General features: G+C 40.3%; 1 protein-coding gene across 2 annotated transcripts in view; it reads left to right on the top strand.

The window, feature by feature from the left end:
* Positions 1–20,060, top strand: part of ROPN1 (rhophilin associated tail protein 1) — a 39,870-nt gene that overhangs the window by 16,184 nt on the left and 3,626 nt on the right. For both annotated transcript variants that reach the window (XM_043997562.1, XM_043997561.1), the window contains exons 2-4: positions 1,515–1,641; positions 5,916–6,033; positions 18,312–18,473. In XM_043997562.1, coding sequence (XP_043853497.1) covers positions 1,526–1,641; positions 5,916–6,033; positions 18,312–18,473 — 396 coding nt within the window. In that variant the 5' untranslated portion in view covers positions 1,515–1,525. The remainder of the gene's footprint in view (positions 1–1,514; positions 1,642–5,915; positions 6,034–18,311; positions 18,474–20,060) is intronic.

The following is a 20,060-nucleotide window of genomic DNA, read 5'->3' as shown; positions in this document are numbered from 1 at the left end:
ACAAAAGATTTCTAAGCAAAAATTTTAGCCTGGGTGACTGAGAAGCAATTACAATTGACAGATATGAGGACATTAAGAGGGAAAATTCATTTGTGGAGATGACGTTTGGATTTGAACATCCAAATCTAAATAAGGCATTGACATTTAGATTATAGGACCTTCACCTTATTACTGGAAGGGACCATAGAGGTCCTTCGTTTTATAGGTAAGCAAACTGAGGAAACCAGAGAGTTCAAGTCACTTGCCCGAGGTCACACAAGTAGACTCCACATTCTAACCCAGGCCTCCTCTCCACAATAGCATACTACCTCCCCAGCATCTCAGAGGCTCTAAGTTGTAGAAAAGATGGGACTCGGCACTTACTAGCTGTGTGACCCTGGGCAAGTCACTTAACCTTAATGGCCCCCCAGCCCCCACTCCCAAAAAAAAAGAAAAGAAAAAGAAAAGATGGGACTGAAGCACAAAGAGAGTGTTAGCATTGTTGCTGGGGGAGCACTGAAGTAGGATCAGGAGATCTGAATTCTGGTACTGGCTCTGCCACTAACTTGCTAAGTGACCTTAGTGAAGTCACTTAAGGCCTCAAAGCCTCAGTTTAAGCAAGTGTAAAAAGGAAGCTGGAGGAGAGGCTCTCTGAGGTACCTTCTAGTTCTGAGATTCTCAGAACCAATGATATGTTATTAGTGAGTTCTCCACGTTATGCTTTGCTTATTTGCCTTCTTTCTTTCACTCCTTTATGAAATGTGGCCCCAGCCTTATTTGGACATGCCTCGGAAGCCTGGGTTATATAGAACACCCACCCACCTGAAGGGGCTGATCATTTACATGTGGTTCTATGAGACCTCAGAATAGAAAGAAATTAAATGATTATGCAAAACAACTGGAATACCTACACCCACCACCCCTCCCATTCGAGCCATGTATGCAGCCAACATGAGAAGAGACAGGGAATATCTGTTGGCTAGATAACTGGAACTAAAGTTACCACCACAAAGAATTCATAATCAAGCATGGGGGGAAGGGTGCAGCTAAGTGGCACAGTGGATAAAGCACCAGCCCTGGATTCAGGAGGACCTGAGTTCAAATCCAGCCTCAGACACTTGACACTTACTAGCTGTATGACCCTAGGCAAGTCACTTAACTCTCATTGCCCTGCAAAAAAAAAGAAGATAGCAATAATAAGTAGAGCATTGTTGGAAACATCATCTGTATGCTGAATTTGTATGTTAATTGCAAGTTTTCTTAGTTGGTTGGAATTCTTCCCTGAACTTGTCACAAACCATCTTTTGTCTTGTCATATACTGAATTTATTTACTGTCTTTGTGTCCCTAGAGTCTAGTACAGGTGTGGTCACTTGGCAAATGTGGGTTAATTGAATGAGACTTTCCAGCAGAGTCTACTATGGACAATAGCTCCCTACATCCAGAAAGGTGTCAGAAAGTACCTCAATAGTCATTGCAAAATGGATTTTTTTAGATTCAATAGATTTCCATTGATCACTTGTTTGTTTCTAATAGGTCAAGTAACCATGCCTCAGACAGACAAGCAAATATGCATTCCTCCGGAGCTTCCAGAATTGCTGAAGCAGTTTACCAAAGCTGCCATCCGGACCCAGCCTACGGATCTGATCCAATGGGCTGCCGAGTAAGTTTCTTTTCTACAACAGACCCCATCCTATCAGTCATCTGTTATATAAGGTTCTAAAATTGGAGGGGGTGGGAAACTTCTGAGGGGGTGGGATGGGTCAGCAGGAATGGGAATTAGGAAGCTGGGCACCATTCATTACCACAGTCTTTGTGGCTTTTGTCTTTGCTCCTTTAAAAATTAGAAAAGACAGTATCAAGTTAGGTAGGGTAGGGGCACCCTCTGAAGCCAGCTGGGTATATTTCTCAGACACCGGACTAGGAGGCAGTGTCCAAAGGCAGGGGCCCCCACTAGTGTTTTATTCTTCCTGAAAAAAGTTCATGCTCACCAGAAGAACATTGTACACAGTATCATCAACATTGAGTGTTGATCTACTGTGATGGACTATATTCTTCTCACCAATGCAATGGTACAGAAGAGTTCCAGGGAACTCATGATAGAAGAGGATCTCCAAATCCAAGAAAAAAAAAATAACTGTGGAGTATAGATGCTGAATGAACCATACTATTTCTTTTGTTTTTGGTGCTGTTGTGTTTTTTTCTATTTTGAGGTTTTTCATCATTGCTCTAATTTTTTCTCTTATAACAGGACTAATGCACAAATAGGATTAATGTTATTATGTATATATATATATATATGTGTGTGTATCTATAGATATATATATGTATATGTATATAGATATATAGATATAACCTATATCAGATTACCTGCTGTCTAGGCGAGGGGCGAGGGAGGGGAGGGAGGGAGAAAAATCTGAAATTGTAAAGCTTGTATAAACAAAAGTTGAGAACTATCTTTACATATAACGGAAAAAATAAAATACCTTATATGTAAAAAAAAAAAAAAGTTCATGCTCGGGGTGGCTAGGTGGCACAATGTATAAAGCACCGGCCCTGGATTCAGGAGTACCTGATTTCAAATCTGGCCTCAGACACTTGACACTTACTAGCTGTGTGACCTTGGGCAAGTCATTTAACCCCACTGCCCCACAAAACAAAAACAAAAAAACAAAAAAAAAGTTCATGCTCGGGGCAGCGAGGTGGCACACTGGATAAAGCACTGGTTTTGAATTCAGGAGGATCTGAGTTCAAATCCAGACTCAGAAATTTGCCACTTACTGTGTGACCCTGGGCAAGTCACTTGACCCCCATTGCCCTGCCAAAAAAAAAGAATAGTTCATGCTCCTTTTATGAGTTTCTGTCAGTTCTTGAAGGAGGGTGGGTGGAGAGTAACCTGGATGGAAATGCCTCCTGAGCTTTACAGCAATCAGTGTTGAGCAGTCAATGCTCCTTCATTTAAAAGGTTTTCATTTTCACGATGAACTCATTCTCCCTACCCAGCAGCAATATCTAGCAGTCATACACCAGGAGAGGGTATTTGGGAAGAATGTATTCATCACTCTGAATGTTGGTGGGGAATAGGAAATTCAGTTGTAGGAGTAGCAAAGAGTAGCCTAGTATATTCCTCTTATCCCTGCTAGGCATTCTCTCCACTTCAGCTGCAACTCATACTTATCCCTATAATCGATAAAGTACTCTTTGATAGGGGTAGGGGAGGAGACATTTTTGTTTGTTTTACTCTGGGGTTTTGTTGTTGTTGTTGTTGATTTTGCTATCTCTTTGTTGTGATTTGCCCTCATATCATATACCCAAACAACAAAACTGATTAGATTGGAGCCAGGCAAAAACCATACCAAGAACAACGTACTTCTAAGGCATCATGATGGTATTGAAAGACCACTGAGTGGAGCTGGAGAAACTAGGTTCAAATCCTGACTCTCCTATCTGTTAGGCATTAAGAAATTCACTAACCCAGGGGCAGCTAGGTGGCACAGTGGATAAAACACCAGCCCTAGATTCAGGAGGACCTGAGTTCAAATCCAGCCTCAGACACTTGACACTTACTAGCTGTGTGACCCTGGGCAAGTCATTTAACCCTCATTGCCCTGCGGCGGCGGAGGAGGAGGAGGAGGAGGAGGAGGAGGAGGAGGAGGAGGAGGAGGAGGAGGAGGAGGAGGGAGAAAAGTAAAAAGAAATAAAGAGAGAGAGAAAAGTAAAAAGAAAGAGAGAAAAGGAAAAAGAGAGAGAATAGGAAAAAGAAAAAGGAGAGAAAAGTAAAAAGAAAGAGAGAGAACAGTAAAAAGAAAGAAAGAAAGAAAGAGAAAGAAAAGTAAAAAGAAAGAAAAACAAACTGACTGGCAACCTGAAGTCAAAGCTTAATGACAAAAGAAATTCACTTACCTTCTCTCTAGGTCTCAGTTTTTTTCATCTTAAAATAAGGAGATTGGGTTATAGATGATCTCTAAATTCCCTTCAAGGAAAAACACCAGAGGCACCTCAAGTAACTTAGACACAGTAGCTATTGTGGAAATAGCTTCACAAAGAAATCAAATCAACTGGGAAATAAGTGCTTTTTAGACTCCAATGTGAGGCAGGGTCTAGTACTAAGTGTTTTGAGTGTACTGGGAAGATTTTGTTTCCCAGAACATTTTGACTGGTTTTGATACTTAATGAGGATGTTTTTGTAGTTTTTCATTGCTGGGAGAGAGGTATGAGAGAATATGAAAGGAAATGTCGAGAGGCTGTAGATGTATATTTGTAAGAGACATGGATAGACTGACAGGTGCTATGGGAATTGGATATAGGAATATGAATATGCTTGGAATGGGAGGTGGATGGTGGTGTAAAGGTAACTTTGAGGAGGTATAGGTTTTTTGTTTTGGTTTGGGTTTTTTTGGTGGGGTAATGAGGATTAAGTGACTTGCCCAGGATCACACAGCTAGGAAGTGTCAAGTGTCTGAGGTCAAATTTGAACTCAGGTCCTCCTGAATCCAGGGCCAGTGCTTTATCCACTGGGCCACCTAACTACCCCAAAGGAGGTATAGGTTTTAACCCAGGATTTATAAAATCTTTGGACTACTGCCCCCCAAAGTACTACAAGTAGGCTTAATGTTCCTGGGTTGGCACCAGGCTTTTACAAATAAAACAGGAATTTTCCAGTAATATTTACTCAGGAGGCTTCCTCTGTCAACAAGAAATACGGTTTAGTTTTCCCAACCTAAATTGATATATTACATTGAGGCTGGAACTTTTAGCTTCAAGAAACAAATTTTCCCTAGCATAATCAGATAATATTTGTTATGTGCTGTGTAGTAGCTTTAAATTCTATTTTATTTTGCCTGTGATGCTATTCTATAATAAAACAGATTGCATTCCTCCTATTGTCCCTGACATTTACAGAAGAAATTGTTCCTCTGTTGCAGCCAGTTTGATTTGGTACTCTATCATATATTTTAGCTCCTTGAGATTTCCCTGGAAATCAATATGCAGTTTAAATATAACAAAAGAGAATGGAGGGGCAGCTAGGTGGCGCAGTGGATAAAGCACCGGCCCTGGATTCAGGAGGACCTGAGTTCAAATCTGGCCTCAGAGACTTGACACTTACTAGTTGTGTGACCTTGGGCAAGTCACTTAACCCTCATTGCCCTGCAAAGAGAGAGAGAGAGAGAGAGAGAGAGAGAGAGAGAGAGAGAGAGAGAGAGAGAGAGAGAGAGAGAGAATGGAGGTAGCTAGATGGTGCAGTAGATAAAGTACCGGCCCTGGATTCAGGAGGACCTGAGTTCAAATCCGACCTCAGACACTTGACACTCACTAGCTGTGTGACCTCGGGCAAGTCACTTAACCCCCACTGCCCCAGAAAAAAAAAAAAGAGAATGGAACTTTATTAACATGTAAGAGTGAACAATACTTTAAAAGCAATTAATTTTTACTCATAGACCTGGGGTACTTTAGAAGATATAGAAACACAAAATAATTGCTAAAACATATGTATTTAAATTTATTTCAAGCAAGTATTTCCCAGTCTACATATGTGACACATAGGTAGAGGAAGGGAAACTTTCTTAAATGGGTCAGTACCCCTAGATGTCCTCTAGAGGTGTGTTCTAGCCCTACATCAATCTCAGTTTCAATGCTGGTATAGCATCTTTAGTCCAGGATTTTGTTCCTTTCCTGTTCGATCCTCAAGATTTGGGGGGGGGGGTGTTATGGTATGTGGAAGCAGTTTCTCTTTCCCTTTGTAGTATTACTTTTCACAGAGAGGCAAAGAAAGTACAGAGGTGAGAGACAGAGATAGAGACATAGAGACAAAGATAGAGACAGAGAAGAGTAGAAGTAGTTTTGGACCCCTGATTAACCAAGAAAGAAATCTATGTATTAAACAAAGGAATTTTTTCAGTTGCTGAAGTAAAGAACACTTGTCTTTTTTCCCTTTAGTTATTTTGGGGCCATGTCCCGTGGAGAGATTCCTCCAGTGAGAGAGCGAGCTGAGCGAATCCCATTGTCTAACTGGGCTGAACTCACACCTGAACTGCTAAAGATCCTGCATTCTCGGGTAAGAAGTCCCTGATGAAGTAGGGAGGGAAATATATCGACTGTTTAAAAGCTGTGAGGGTCCAACCAGCTACTCCAATTAATCACAATTCTAAAATACATGACCATGAGCTACGACTAAATCTTGCTTTGAGAAATGGGAATGTTAAAGACGGAAATAATGGCACAGCCATGCTATGGTCCTGCTCCAAGCTATTGGTGCTCATGAACCAGGTGAGAGCAGGCTGGGCACTTTTCCATGACATAAGTCACTGAGTTAGCTTGCCCAGGAACTGATCCAACTAAGGTTCCCTTCCTCCACATGCTCCCCTCTCCCTACCTCCCACTCCTGCAAAGTACAAAATATATTCATATTACTCCCTAGGTCTCTGAGCACACACATTATATATTACAAAGATATACTTCTGAAGAAATCTAGGAAGCAAATTGAGGGAGCATGGTGAAAATCAATTGAGTGAAGACAATGGGAGCAAAAACACAAGAAATATTGACATTAGAATGTGCTACAAACCACCTGGGCAGAAAGAAGAAATAAATGAGTTTGGGAAACCAATCACCAGCTTGGCACAGAGAAATGATATAGTAGTTAGGGGGAGTCTTTCAATTATCTAGACATCAGCTGAGGCCTTTTCTGCCCCAAAGCAAAGCAGCTAATAATTTCTTGGCTTGACATAATAATCATTTCATTGTTCCAAAGGCAGAGGAACAAATAAGGGAAAAATCATATTCCAGATCCTATACCAACAAGAAGCAACTGATTGCTGCGGTAGAATTTAGAGAACCTTGGGGAAAAGTAAGAGTTCCATCTTAAAATTTTCTTGGTAGAGTAGAAAACTAGGTATAGTCTGACAGGAACCCTAGTTTAAAGAGACATTTCAAAAAGTTCAGAGAAAGGATGGGCAGTATCTCATGGACTAAAATCCTAAGGAGGAAGTCAGTTCAGGAAGATGGCAAGTTCTCAAGAATAAAATTCTATGAAGACGAAGAAAAACAATTCTGTGGAGAAAAAGGGAGCTTTCTCTAAAGAATCTGATGTACACAGAGAACTCGCCAACAATCAGCCAACTTAGATTTCCAAAAGGCAAACACAGAAGGTGGAAATGAGAGCAGGCAACAGAATGATGGTCACAAAATCATGACACAGTCCAGCCAAGAAGGTGGTCATTAATTAAGAGCACTATTGTTCACAATGAGCTGAGGCTAGTAGGGAAAAACTGAAGATGGCAAAAGGGGGTACTTTAAAAAACTGTATTTGGGGAAAAGGGAGGGAAAGAGATAGGATTCCTGCTCGGGGTGGGTAGGAATGCAAGCTCTCTGATGCCAGGACCTATTTAATTTCTGCCAGTGCTTTGAACATATATGTGAATAGTGTTTGTTGAATCAAATATCAGATCACAGGCAGCAGGATTATTCTACTCTTGTTTTGCTTGTTATCTCTAGAGAAACGGGAAATTATTTTTGGACTTGAATTAAGTAAGTAAAATAGCTAATATGGAGTAGATACCAAGATAAGTCAATAGGGAAATAGTAAACAAGCCCATCTCTCACCTTGAAGAATCCAAATCACCAGATTAAAGAACTGATATACTGTTGGTGGCTTGTGAAAGATCATGGAGAAGAGACTGGGGGGCAGCTAGGTGGCGCAGTAGATAAAGCACTAGCCCTGGATTCAGGAGTGCCTCAGTTCATATCTACCCTCAGACACTTAGTTCTTACTAGCTGTGTGACCCTGGGCAAGTCACTTAACCCCCATTGCCCCACAAAAAAAAAAAAAAAAAAAAAAGAAGAGACTGGGGTCCCAGAACTGGAGAAGGGCAAATGCTATCCTGCTTTCCAAAAAAAAAGAAGTCAAGGGGCAGCTAGGTGGTGCAGTGGATAGAGCACTGGCCCTGGAGTCAGGAGGACCTGAGTTCAAATCCAGCCTCAGACACTTAATTACTAGCTGTGTGACCCTGGGCAAGTCACTTAACCCCCATTGCCCCACCAAAAAAAAAAAAAAAAAAAAAAAGAGACTGGGGTCCCAGAACTGGAGAAGGGCAAATGCTATCCTGCTTTCCAAAAAAAAAAGAAGTCAAGGGGCAGCTAGGTGGTGCAGTGGATAGAGCACTGGCCCTGGAGTCAGGAGGACCTGAGTTCAAATCCAGCCTCAGACACTTAATTACTAGCTGTGTGACCCTGGGCAAGTCACTTAACCCCAATTGCCTCACACCCCCCCCCAAAAAAAGGGGAAGTCATAGGGGTCTGTGAACTTGACCACGATTTCTAGCAAAATTCTAGATCATGATAAAGAGTTGAAGAGTGAATACCTAGAAAAGAAAGCAGTGATCACAAAAACCTATTTTGATATTACTGGAGTAATTGGAAATGCTATAGAGTTTAGCAAAAGTTTTGACAACTTCTCTTATATTCTTCTTGGTGAAATGGTGAGATGATTAGTCAATTGTACAACTGGGAGGATTGAGAACCCAATTGCACCACCAGATCAAAAGATCATACATTTGATCTCAGTTCAAGAGACAGTCTCTAGTTAAGTGCCCCAGGAATCTGGCCTTGTTTAGCCTTGTGTGATGTTGCAGTTTTTAGTCCATGCCTTCCATAAAGCCATCAATTATATCCTTATCTGATCTGCAAATGACACAAAACTAGAAGGAATAAATAGCTAACATACTAGATGCCAGGCAGGATCTGAAAAGATCTCAACAGGCTAAAACATAGGGCTAAATCTAAAATGATGGACTTTAATGAGGATAAGGTCTTACTTTCAGGTTCAGAAAATCCACTCCACAAATAAACGATGAAGGAGGTTGTGGCTGGACAGCAGTACTTATGAGATCTGGAGATTTCAGTAGATTGCAAGCTCAGCATGCATCTACTCATTGAAAAGGATAGTCAAGAAATGTTCATGGGATCTCAGGCTGTATTAAGAGAGATGGTGTTTGTGTCTAAGGCCTGAGAGGTGATAGTCCTCCTTTACTTTGTCCTGGGCAACCCTCATCTGGAGTAGCATGTTGAGTTCTGGCTATCAAATTTTAGAGAAGACATTGATAAAGACATTTGGACATTAAATGTTCAAAGGATGAAGTAAAGTCAAAAAGCATTTTTTTCTTTTTTTTAATAAAGTATTTATTTATTTATTTTCCTATTACATGTAAAGATAGTTCTCAACTTTTGTTTATACAAGCAAAAAGCATTTCTTTTTCTTTTTTTTAATAAAGTATTTTATTTATTTATTTTCCTGTTACATGTAAAGATAGTTCTCAGCTTTTGTTTATACAAGCAAAAAGCATTTCTTAAAGTGCTTCCTATGTGCCAGACACAGTGTTAAGGACTTACAGTATAAAGAAAAAAAGGGAAAACAGTCCCTGGCCTCAAGGAGCTTACAATCTAATGGGAGATGAAATATTCAAACATCTATCTTCAAGCAAGATATGAACAGGGATAATTGGAGATCATCTCAAAGAGACGGCACTAGTATTATGGGGAACCAGGTAAGGAAGGCTTCTTGCAGAAGGTCAGATTTTCACCGAGACCTCAAGGAAGTCAGGGAAGCCAGGAGGTGAAAATGAGAAGGGGAAAAAAATCTAGGGTTGGGGGGGCGGCTAGGTGGCGCAGTGGATAAGCACCGGCCCTGGATTCAGGAGTACCTGAGTTCAAATCCGGCCTCAGACACTTGACAATTACTAGCTGTGTGACCCTGGGCAAGTCACTTAACCCCCATTGCCCCGCCAAAAAAACAAAAAAAACCAAAATCTAGGGTTGGGGAATACTCAGTAAAAATGCACAGAGAGATGAGATGAAGTATCTTATGGGAGGAACAGGAAGGAGGCCAGTGTCACTGGATTGAAAAGTATATTCAAGGGAGTAAAAGTGGAGGAGACTACATACATTATGAAGGGCTTTCAAAGCCAAACAAGATTTTATATTCATTCCTGGAAATAGCAGTAATTTAGAAAGTTTAGGAAGATCACTTTTGATAGTTATGGGGAAGATGAACTGAATTAAGGAAAGATGAGTCAGGGAGGCTAACTAGCAGGTTTTTGCAATAATTCAAGTATGAGGTGATGAGAGGCTACATCAGGGTGGTAAAAGTATTAGAGGAGAGAAGGGGGCATATACAAGAGATATTATGAAGGCAGAATCGACAAGACTTGGCAACTGATTGGATATGGAGGACGAAGAGAGTAAGGCCTCAAGAAAGACACTAGGCTATGAGCCTGGGTAACTAAGAGACTGCTGGTGCCTGAAGTAATTGAAATTTAGGAGATGGGAGCATTTAGGGAGAATGATAATGAGTTCTGTTTTGGACATGTTGAGTTTAGGATGTCTATGGGACATCCAGTTTGAGATGTCTAATAATATATGGGTGAAGACGTGAGACTGAAAGTCAGGAGAGAGGTTAGGACTAAGTAAATAGACCTGAGATTACAGATGATAACTGAATTCTTAGAGGCTGATGAAATCACCAAGCAAAGTAGAATAAAAGGAAAAGAGAAGAGGGCCTAAGACAGAATCTCAGGGGACATATTCAGTTAGTTAGAATGACCTGGATGAAGATCTAGCAAAGGAAACTGAGTAGTAGCCAGACAGGTGAAGAGCTAGGAGAGAACTGTGTCATAAAAAACTAGATAGAAGAGGGAGTGGTTGACAGCGTCAAAATCTGCACAGGTCTAGAAGGATGAAGACTGAGAAAAGGCTATTAGATTTGGCATCTGGAAAAAGCAGTTCCAGTTAAATGATGAAGTCTGAAACCAGACTACAGAGAGCTGAGAAGAGAGTGATAGGAAAGGAAGTCTAGGTACCTTCTCAAGGAGTTTAGCCACAAATGGGAGGAGAGATATAGAATGATAGCTAGCAGTGCTAGACAGACCAAGTGAAAGATTTTTTTGAGAATAGGGGAGACATAGGTAGGTGTATTTGTAGGCATCAGGGAAACAGCCAATATTTAGGGAGAGACTAAAGATTAATGAGAGGGAAGGGGATGATGAATTTGAGATGACAGGATGGAAGGAAATCACTTGTACATGCAGAGGGGTTTAATTTGCCAAGGAGAAGGGCCACATCTGTGTGTCAGAAGAGGGTGAAAGAGGAGATGGTGGGGAAGGCGTATGAATGATGTGAGATAAGGAAGAAAGGAGGGAGCTCTTAAATCTTGGCATATGGTCCCAATTTTTCCAGTGAAATAATGAGGGAAGGTTCTCAGCTAGGAGAGTGGAAGGAGAAGGAAGAATAAGAAGTTTGAAGAAGGATGGCAAGCTTTGGAAAAGCCATTATGGCAAATGGGAATATGAGGTAATTAGGCAGGTATAAAAGGATTGTCTTGCCACAGTGACAGCCCAATTGAGATTATTTAATATAAAATTTGCAGTGGACCCAGGGAATTTGTTTCACAATTTTCTCTAGTTTTTTTTTCCTTTAGCAGCTGATGAATAGGAGAAAAAGCAGTAGATAATGGAAGAAATTCAGGACTGGGACTTGACAGGGCAAGATCAACATAGGATAAGGGGGCAAGGGACTCAAGAGAAGAGCATAGTATAGACAAACTAGTTTACCGCAGGGTCAAGATGGGGAAAGGAGGAAAGTATAGCCAGAGCAGGAGCAATGCCCTCAGAAAGAAGGGGGAGTTGGAGAGATTAGAGGTTATGGTTAGGACAGAAAACAGGGTTAGGAGTCCTAAGGCAGAGGGAAAAATGAAATGATAAAAGATTAAGATCAGATAAAAGAATTTTAGAGTTCATAAACATGGAAGTAGGATACTTGTGGGTGATGACAAGATCCAAGGTGATGGGCCTTGAGTTCATGCCATATGAGGATTGTTTGAAAAATCTAGGGATATTCAGCCTAGACAAGAAAAGACAGGGAAGGACATGACGACCTTTTCTAGTATGTATGGGACACTGTCATTTGAAGAGAGCTACTATTAGCCTTATTCTATTAGGTCCCAGGGAGCAGAATTAGAAACATTGCAAAGCCACAAAGAGATAGATTTAGGCTTGCTTTCAGGAAAAATTTCCTGAGAGAACATTCCAAAAGTAGATTGGGCTGCCCTTGGGAAGTAGTAGGTACCTTCTCACTAGAGATACTTAAGCTAAGACTGGAAGATAACTTGTCAACTGTGTTATAGAGAGACTACTATTGAACTACTGGATGGCCTAGATGGCTTCTGGGAACCCTTCTGCTCCACAGTTCTCCTATTCAGTGTTTCACAATACACACACACACACACACACACACACACACACACACACACACACACACACACCCCTTGCTTTGCTTAGCCATGGTACACCTTGTATCAAGACATAATTTGACCAAAGTGTTGGTATACTCTTTTTTTTTTTTTTTTAACGGGGCAATGGGGTTAAGTGACTTGCCGAGGGTCACACAGCTAGTAAGTGTCAAGTGTCTGAGGCTGGATTTGAACTCAGGAACTCCTGAATCCAGGGCTGGTGCTTTATCCACTGCGCCACCTAGCCGACCCTTGTGTTGGTATACTCTTGAACACTTTTACTGGGTGACCCCTAGGGATTTCTTAGAAAATAAACTTTTATGAGGAAATAGGACATCTCAAATCAGGAAACTAGGTTCTGATGCTAGCTATACCATTAATTATAGCTAAGTGAGCTTGGACCACTCATTTTGCATCTTGCTTCCCTATGGTTTGGCTTCCCGGTTCATCAGACAGTAGTACTAAGCACCAACTGATCTCTCTCCAAGGGATGTTGTTAGGATGAAATGAGATAAAAATGTGAAAACACTTTAGAAAACGAAAAGAGATAGAAAAAGGTTGCCACCTCAAATCTTTCTGGAAAATGGATAAGAAATCAATAAACTGTATAGTTTTGATTAAAAAGTTATTTGGGAGTGGAAGAAGTTTAAATTCTTTAATTATTGTATGTGGATAGGGCACTGAGCTTGGAGTCAGGAATACCTGAGTTCAAATCCAGCCTCAGACATTTATTAGCTGTGTGAACCCTGGTCAAGTCATTAAACCTGTTTGCCTCAATTTTCTCATCTATAAAATGGGGTTAAAAATAGCACCTACCTCCCAGGATTGTCATATGAGGATCAAGGAATTAATAATTGTAAAACACTTGGCCCAGTGCCTAGTACACAGTAAAGGCTATATAAATGTTAGCTATTATTATTGTTGTTATTATTATTATTAACATTCTACTACTCAGATTAGGTACACAATGCATAGTATTAAATGAACATAGTAATCTAGTGTTTGATAAACCCAAAGATTCAAATTTGGGGAGCAATAATTCACCATTTGAAAAAAAAAAAAGAAAGAGGAAGGAAGGAAGGAGGCAGTTAGGTGGCACAGTGGATAAAGCACCAGCCCTGGATTCAGGAGTACCTGAGTTCAAATCTGGCCTCAGACACTTGACACTTACTAGCTGTGTGACTCTGGGCAAGTCACTTAACCCCCATTGCCCCGCAAAAAAAAAAAAAATAAATAAAATAAAAAATTCACCATTTGACAAAAATTGCTGGGAAAACTCAAAAATTTTAAAGCTTGGAAGAAACTAGGTATAGACCAACCAACATCTTGTACCATATACCAAAACAAGGTCAAAGTAGGTAAATGATTTAGACATAAAGGATGATGATATGAGTAAATTAGGAGAGCTTGGAAAAAATGTATCTGTCAGATCCATGGATAAAGGAAGAGTTTGTGACCAAACAAGATATAAAAAGGCTCACAGGAAGTAAAATAGATAATTTTGATTACATGAAATTAAAGTTTTTGCTTAAACAAAACAATGTAGCCAAAATTGGGGGAAAACCCAGAAAATTTGTGGTAGGGAGAATTTTATATCAAGTTTCTCTGCTAAAGGTGCCATTTCTCAAATGTATAGGGAACTAAGCCATATTTATGAAAATAAGATCCATTTCCCAATTGATAAATGGTCAGAGGGTATGAACAGTTTTCAGAAGAAGAATCAAAGCTATCAATTGTTGTTCTGTCATTTCTGTCGTTTTCTTTTCTTTTTTTTTTCTTTTTTTGCAGGACAATGAGGGTTAAGTGACTTGCCCAGGGTCACACAGCTAGTAAGTGTCAAGTGTCTAAGGCCAGATTTGAACTCAAGTCCTCCTGAATCCAGGGCCGGTGCTTTATCCACTGTGCCACCTAGCTGCCCCCCATTTCTGTTGTTTTCAACTCCTCATGACCCCATTTGGAGTTTTCCTGGCAAAGGTACTGGAGTGGTTTTCCATTTCCTTCTCCAGCTCATTTTACAGATGAGGAAACTGAGGCAAATGAGGATAAGTGACTTGTCCAGGATCAAACAGCTAGTACAGGCCTGAGGCCAGATTTGAACTTAGATCTCCCTGACTCCAGGCCCCCTAGCCAGTGTGCCACCTAGATGCCCCCAAAAGGAAAGGTATCAATAATCAGATGAATAAATGCTCTAAATCACTACTGATTAGAGAAATGCAGCTAGGTAGGACAGTGGTTAGAAGGCTGGCCCTGGAGTCAGGAAGATCTAAGTACAAATCCAGTCTCAGAGACTTACTAGATGTGTGACCCTGGGCAAGTCACTTAACCCTGTTTGCTTCAGTTTTCTCACCTATAAAATGAGCTGGAGAAGGAAATGGCACAAACTACTCCAGTATCTTTGCCAGAGAGTCAGGCACAACTAAAACGACTAAACAAATGGCTAAACAAAATTAAAAGCAACTCTGAGGGTACTACCTTATTACTTATGAGATTGACTAACATGACAGAAAAGGAAAATGACAAATGCTAGAGGGGATATGGAAAAATTTGGACACTAATGCAATGTGGTAGAATTTTGGACTTGTCCAGGCATTTTGGAGAACTATTCAGAACTATGCCCAAAGGGCTTATAACTGGTGTATACCCTTTGACCCAGAAATACTGTCTGTATCCCAAAAAGATGAAGGAAAAGCAGAAAGGTCCTGTGTACACAAAAATATTTATAGCAGCTCTTTTTGTGGTGGCAAAGATGACAAATTGAGGGGATGCCCATCAATTATGAATAACTGAACAAACTAATGTATGACTGTGATAGAATACTATTGTGCTTTAAGACATATTGGGGGAGGAGGATAGAAAAACCTGGAAAGACCTATATGAACTGATGCAAAGTGAAATGAGCAGAACTAGGAGAACATTTTACATAGTAAAACTGTAATGATGATCAACTATGAAAGACTTAGCTACTTTATTCAAGACAAATTCCAAAGGACTCATGGTAGAAAATGCTATCTACCTTCAGAGAGAGAACTGAAGAACTGACTGCATCTTGAAACATACTTTTTTACCTTCATCTTACTTTTTTTTGTTACATGACTAATATGGAAATATATTTTTTGTGATTTCACATGTATAAGCAATATCATATTGCTTGTCTTCTCAAGTAGGGAAGAGGTTGGCAGGAGAAAGAGAATTTTGAACTCAAATTTTTAAAAAATGAATGTTAAAAATACTTTTAAAAAGAAAAAAAGGAAAAAAAATCCACTCTCTAGAAGTCATACTTCAGAACTCCAGAACATAGTTCAGAGTGCTAGAAATAGCATTACCAAACTCCTTCACCAAAGGTATAGATGTTATTTCCTTCCCTGGGACCTCATTTAAGAGGTTTAGAGATTCTTATTTGATCAATCTTAGTTAATAGTCACCATGCCTACTATGTGTCAGGTACTGTGCTAAATGCTAGAGATACAAAGAAAGGTACAAGACAGTCACTATTTTCAAGGATCTAACAGTCTAATGGGGAAGACAACTACGTACACAACTAACAACTATGTACAAACAAGCTATATAGGATGAATTTGTAATAATCAACAGAAAGAAGGCACTAGAATTAAGGGGGAAGAGGAAAAGCTTCCTGTAGAAGGTGAGATTTTAGCTAGGACTTAAAAGAAATCTGTAAGGTCAAAAGGGATAGAAGAAGGGAGAGCACTCTACGTATGGGGAACAGCCATTGAAAATGCCTGAAGTCAGGAGATGGAATGTCTGGTTTAAAGGCTAGAGTCATTGAATCACAGACTATATAGGGTGAGGAAGGGAGATAATAAGTTGTAAGAAGACTGGGAAAATGGGAAGAGCAGGTAATAAAGGATCTGAATGCAAGAGTGTTTTATTTTTGATCCTAGAGGCTACTGGAGTTTAAGGGGAGGATGTGTGTGAGAGAGAGAGAGAGAGACAGAGAGACAGAGACAGAGACAGAGACAGTCAAACCTTCTTTTTACAAAGAACATTTTGACAGTTGAATGGAAGATGGCATGAAGTGGGGAAAGACTTATGGCAGAGAGAGAAACCAGCGGCTATTTCAATAGTCCAGGTGTGATGTGATAAGCATCAGCTCTAAGGTGGTGAAAATGTCAGAAGAGAGAAGGGGGCATGTAAGAGTAATGGTATGAAGACAAACTCACCAGGCCTTAGCAACAAATTGGATAAATGGGGAACAAAGTGGAGGTTGAGAAAAAGTGAGAAGCTGAGGATGACACCTAGTCTGGGGTGACCAGGAGAGTAGTTGTGCCTTCAACAGTAATAAGGAAGTTTTGGGGGGAAAGTTAAGGTCATTTTTGGACATGTTCAGTTGAAGATGGTTAGAGAACATCTAGATCAACGTCTAATTGGCAGTTTGGCTATCTGGTTTCCCAGTCCATAGTGTATTAGAAGCAGCACATCTCAAAGGAAGAGAGATGAGGAAGATAGTCCTATTAAAGACAGGCCCAGGGCCAGCTAGGTGGCTCAGTGGATAAAGCACCAACCCTGGATTCAGGAGGTCCTGAGTTCAAATCCAGCCTCAGACACTTAACACTTACTAGCTGTGTGACCCTGGGCAAGTCACTTACCCCTCGTTGCCCTGTCCAAAAAAAAAAAAGACAGGTCCAATCAAGGAAGGAAACTAAAACGTACATATAGACCTGTTAACACAAATATGTTCATAACCTAGCCCTTCAGTCATCATAAAGTAAAATGTTATGTATCATGGATATCATATTGTTTGTCTTTTCAATGGGTGTGGGAGGGCACAGGAGGGACAGAAAGAATTTGGAACTGAAAATTTAAAGAAAAAAATGTTAAAAAAATAAATAAATTGGAATTTTTAAAAAAAGAAATAAAATGTCACATATGATCTATTTAAGAAGATAAGTGGATAATATATTTAGGGAAGTTTGCTTCAAAATAATTAAAATTTGTAAAAAGTTTTGGTGTTTCAAGGTATTAAGCTTTAGTTACCTAGAAAATTCAAATAGAATGTTTTGTACTGTATCAGGTAAGTAAGCTCTTAATGTATGACAACTTAATTTGTGAATACAATTTAATGTTATGCAGTATGGGGGCAGCTAGGTGGTACAGTGGATAAATCACCGGCCCTGGATTCAAGAAGACCTGAGTTCAAATCCGACCTCAGACACTTAACACTTACTAGCTGTGTGACCCTGGGCAAGTCACTTAACCCCAATTGCCCCACAAAAAAAAAATGTTATGTGGTATGGCAGTTGTCTAAAAGCACTACATTCTCTACTTAAAGACCACAACAGAGCCTCAGCTCCCAAGGTGTCCACTATCATATGTGAATTTACTCCTGAGTCCTTAGCAGTCTTGCAGATTCACCCACTAACTCTGAGCAAATACCAAAAATCCTGATTCACTGATCTAGAAGTAAATCAGAAAAAGGCTCCTTTTAATCTGTGTTGGGAAAGCAGCCCATGTGCCTGCAGGTGAGAAAATATTCCCACCTTGTCCTTTCATGCTTTTCAACTACACAAGGGTCCATCCAGTATTCTCCAGAGGGTTGTGGCATCCAGGAAGTGTTATTTTAACAATGTCTCAAGTAGCTTCCAGGTTGTCCTTCAGGTCACTATCTTTTGCACGTGAGCTCTGAAGTCCACTTGTACCATCCCTGATGAATAAACACCTGGATAACTGATGGCCACTGAGAGAACTCTCCCATCTCCTCTTGGTAACCTAGTCCAAGATTTCATATCCTTTAAGGAAGTTCCTGTTGCTAAGTCCATCTGCCTTCTGTCATCTGGGGAGGAGAAAAGCTTCAAACCATTTTCTAACAACGTCTAGACACCATTATTAAGTCATCACCCAGCTTTCTCTTCACTGAGCTAAAGCTAAGTCCAGTAGAGGATTTCCTTCTTACCTGATATACAGAGGCTCAGGCTACCATTCTGAATTCCCAAATTGATGAAGAATAGGACGATAGCTTGGGGGTGGAGGGGTCCCCAAGCCAGTGGATCTTAGACTTGGGAACCTGCCTCATTCTTGGTGTGCACTGTTCTCCATAGGTGGCTGGAAGGCTGATCATACATGCTGATGAATTGGCCCAGATGTGGAAGGTGCTGAGTCTCCCAACAGATCTATTTAACAGTGTGATGAATGTGGGTCGCTTCACTGAAGAGATTGAATGGCTCAAGTTTTTAGCTCTGGCTTGCAGTTCTCTTGGAGTTGTAAGTTACGTTTAGCCTTTTATTTGGCGGTGGGGGAGGGGGGGAATCCTCTCTGGGTGATGCCAGGAAAGTATGGGGAGGTGGGGAGAGGGGACAAGAGAGGAAAGGAAGACAAAGGAGGCTTAATTATCTCTGTATATACTGTTAGTTCTCCATCTTCCAACCAGGGACTGCTGCTGAATCTGATTTATCCAGGTACTCTGGCTTCTATTTCTAGCTTGTTTCTGTACTCAACAACCAGAAAGGGGAAAGAGGAGAAACTCAAACTAGGCCACCATTATGAACATTTAAAGTGGTCAGTCAAGATTCAACATGTTCTTTAATGGTACCTTAAAACCAGGCACAGCTCCAGGGGAAAATGCATACACAATGCATGCATGCACATATGCATATGCTCATTTGTACATATACACATGTATACATACACGTGCCTATGTCCACACATAAATACATACATGAGAGAGTAATGATCTTCACTTAAGTCCAATTCAGTACAAGTCATGACATCACCCCAATGTCATGGTCCTCTTAGAGAACAAACAACATGTATGTATACACACATACATGTGTATACATATGTGTGTGTCCATGCAATCCATAGAATGTTGGACTTGGAGTCAGGAAAACCTAGGTTCAAATTTTGCTTTGTCTATTTAATAGCTATGTAACCTAGGCAAGTCATAAGCTCTCTGTGCCTCAGCTTCCTCATGTGAAATGGAGCTGATTTTAATGACCTATGAGCTTCCTTCCAGCTCTAATCTATGATCCTATGATTAGCACCATGAGAATAGGAATTCTTATGTTCCTATGCCATGAAATGAATGAATTTTTTTAAGTATTTGGGTGCTTACCATGTGCTAGGCCTCTCAGTGATACATCTGGTACCAGATGGTCTCAACAGTCCATCCTTTATGATTGGCACTATGAAGATTAAAATGGTGTGTCCAGTGGTGTATAATTAGTTTATAAAATTATTCTATACTAGGTTCTTGCAACAGGTATCAGATTACCAAGACATTCTTTGGAAGGTGTAACATATCATGCTGAGCACACCAGTGGAGAGGAGAGAGAGTGAAAATAATTTCAGGGTATTCCCCAATGAAAAATAGCCTGCAAAAGTAATTTTTTTTCCAAATGGAAGGAGCCAGTCATAAGCTCTTAGCCTTAAGATGCCTCAAAATAATATTAAAGGTAACTAGCAAATTTCACCCCTTAGAATATTCACTCATTCAAAGATATGCGACCTTTCTTGTCCCACATTCCCCACTCCCAAGGGAAGAAAAGCTCTTTTATTTTTAATTTTCCCAACACTTCAGTATTTGAAAGCCACACCTCAAGAAGTATAGACTTCTACTCATGTCTCCCATTTCATGTTATCCCATTCTTCCTCTTTTCCTTCCTTCCATTCATCATTCATTGAACAAACAGTTATTGCATACACATTATATGCAAGGCACCACACTGGACCTTGCACATTTCAACAAATTGCTCGAATGATGAAGGTGAGCCTTAGTGTAATGGTGGAAGTAATGACTTTAAGACAACTTTAAGAGCAGAACAGCTGGACAACAACAAGAGATGAAGTCA

This window comes from Dromiciops gliroides, chromosome 3 (assembly GCF_019393635.1).
Source record: "Dromiciops gliroides isolate mDroGli1 chromosome 3, mDroGli1.pri, whole genome shotgun sequence".
NCBI lineage: Eukaryota > Metazoa > Chordata > Mammalia > Microbiotheria > Microbiotheriidae > Dromiciops > Dromiciops gliroides.
The sequence above is the reverse complement of the archived record's forward strand: the minus strand, read 5'-3'. Positions and strand labels throughout refer to the sequence as shown.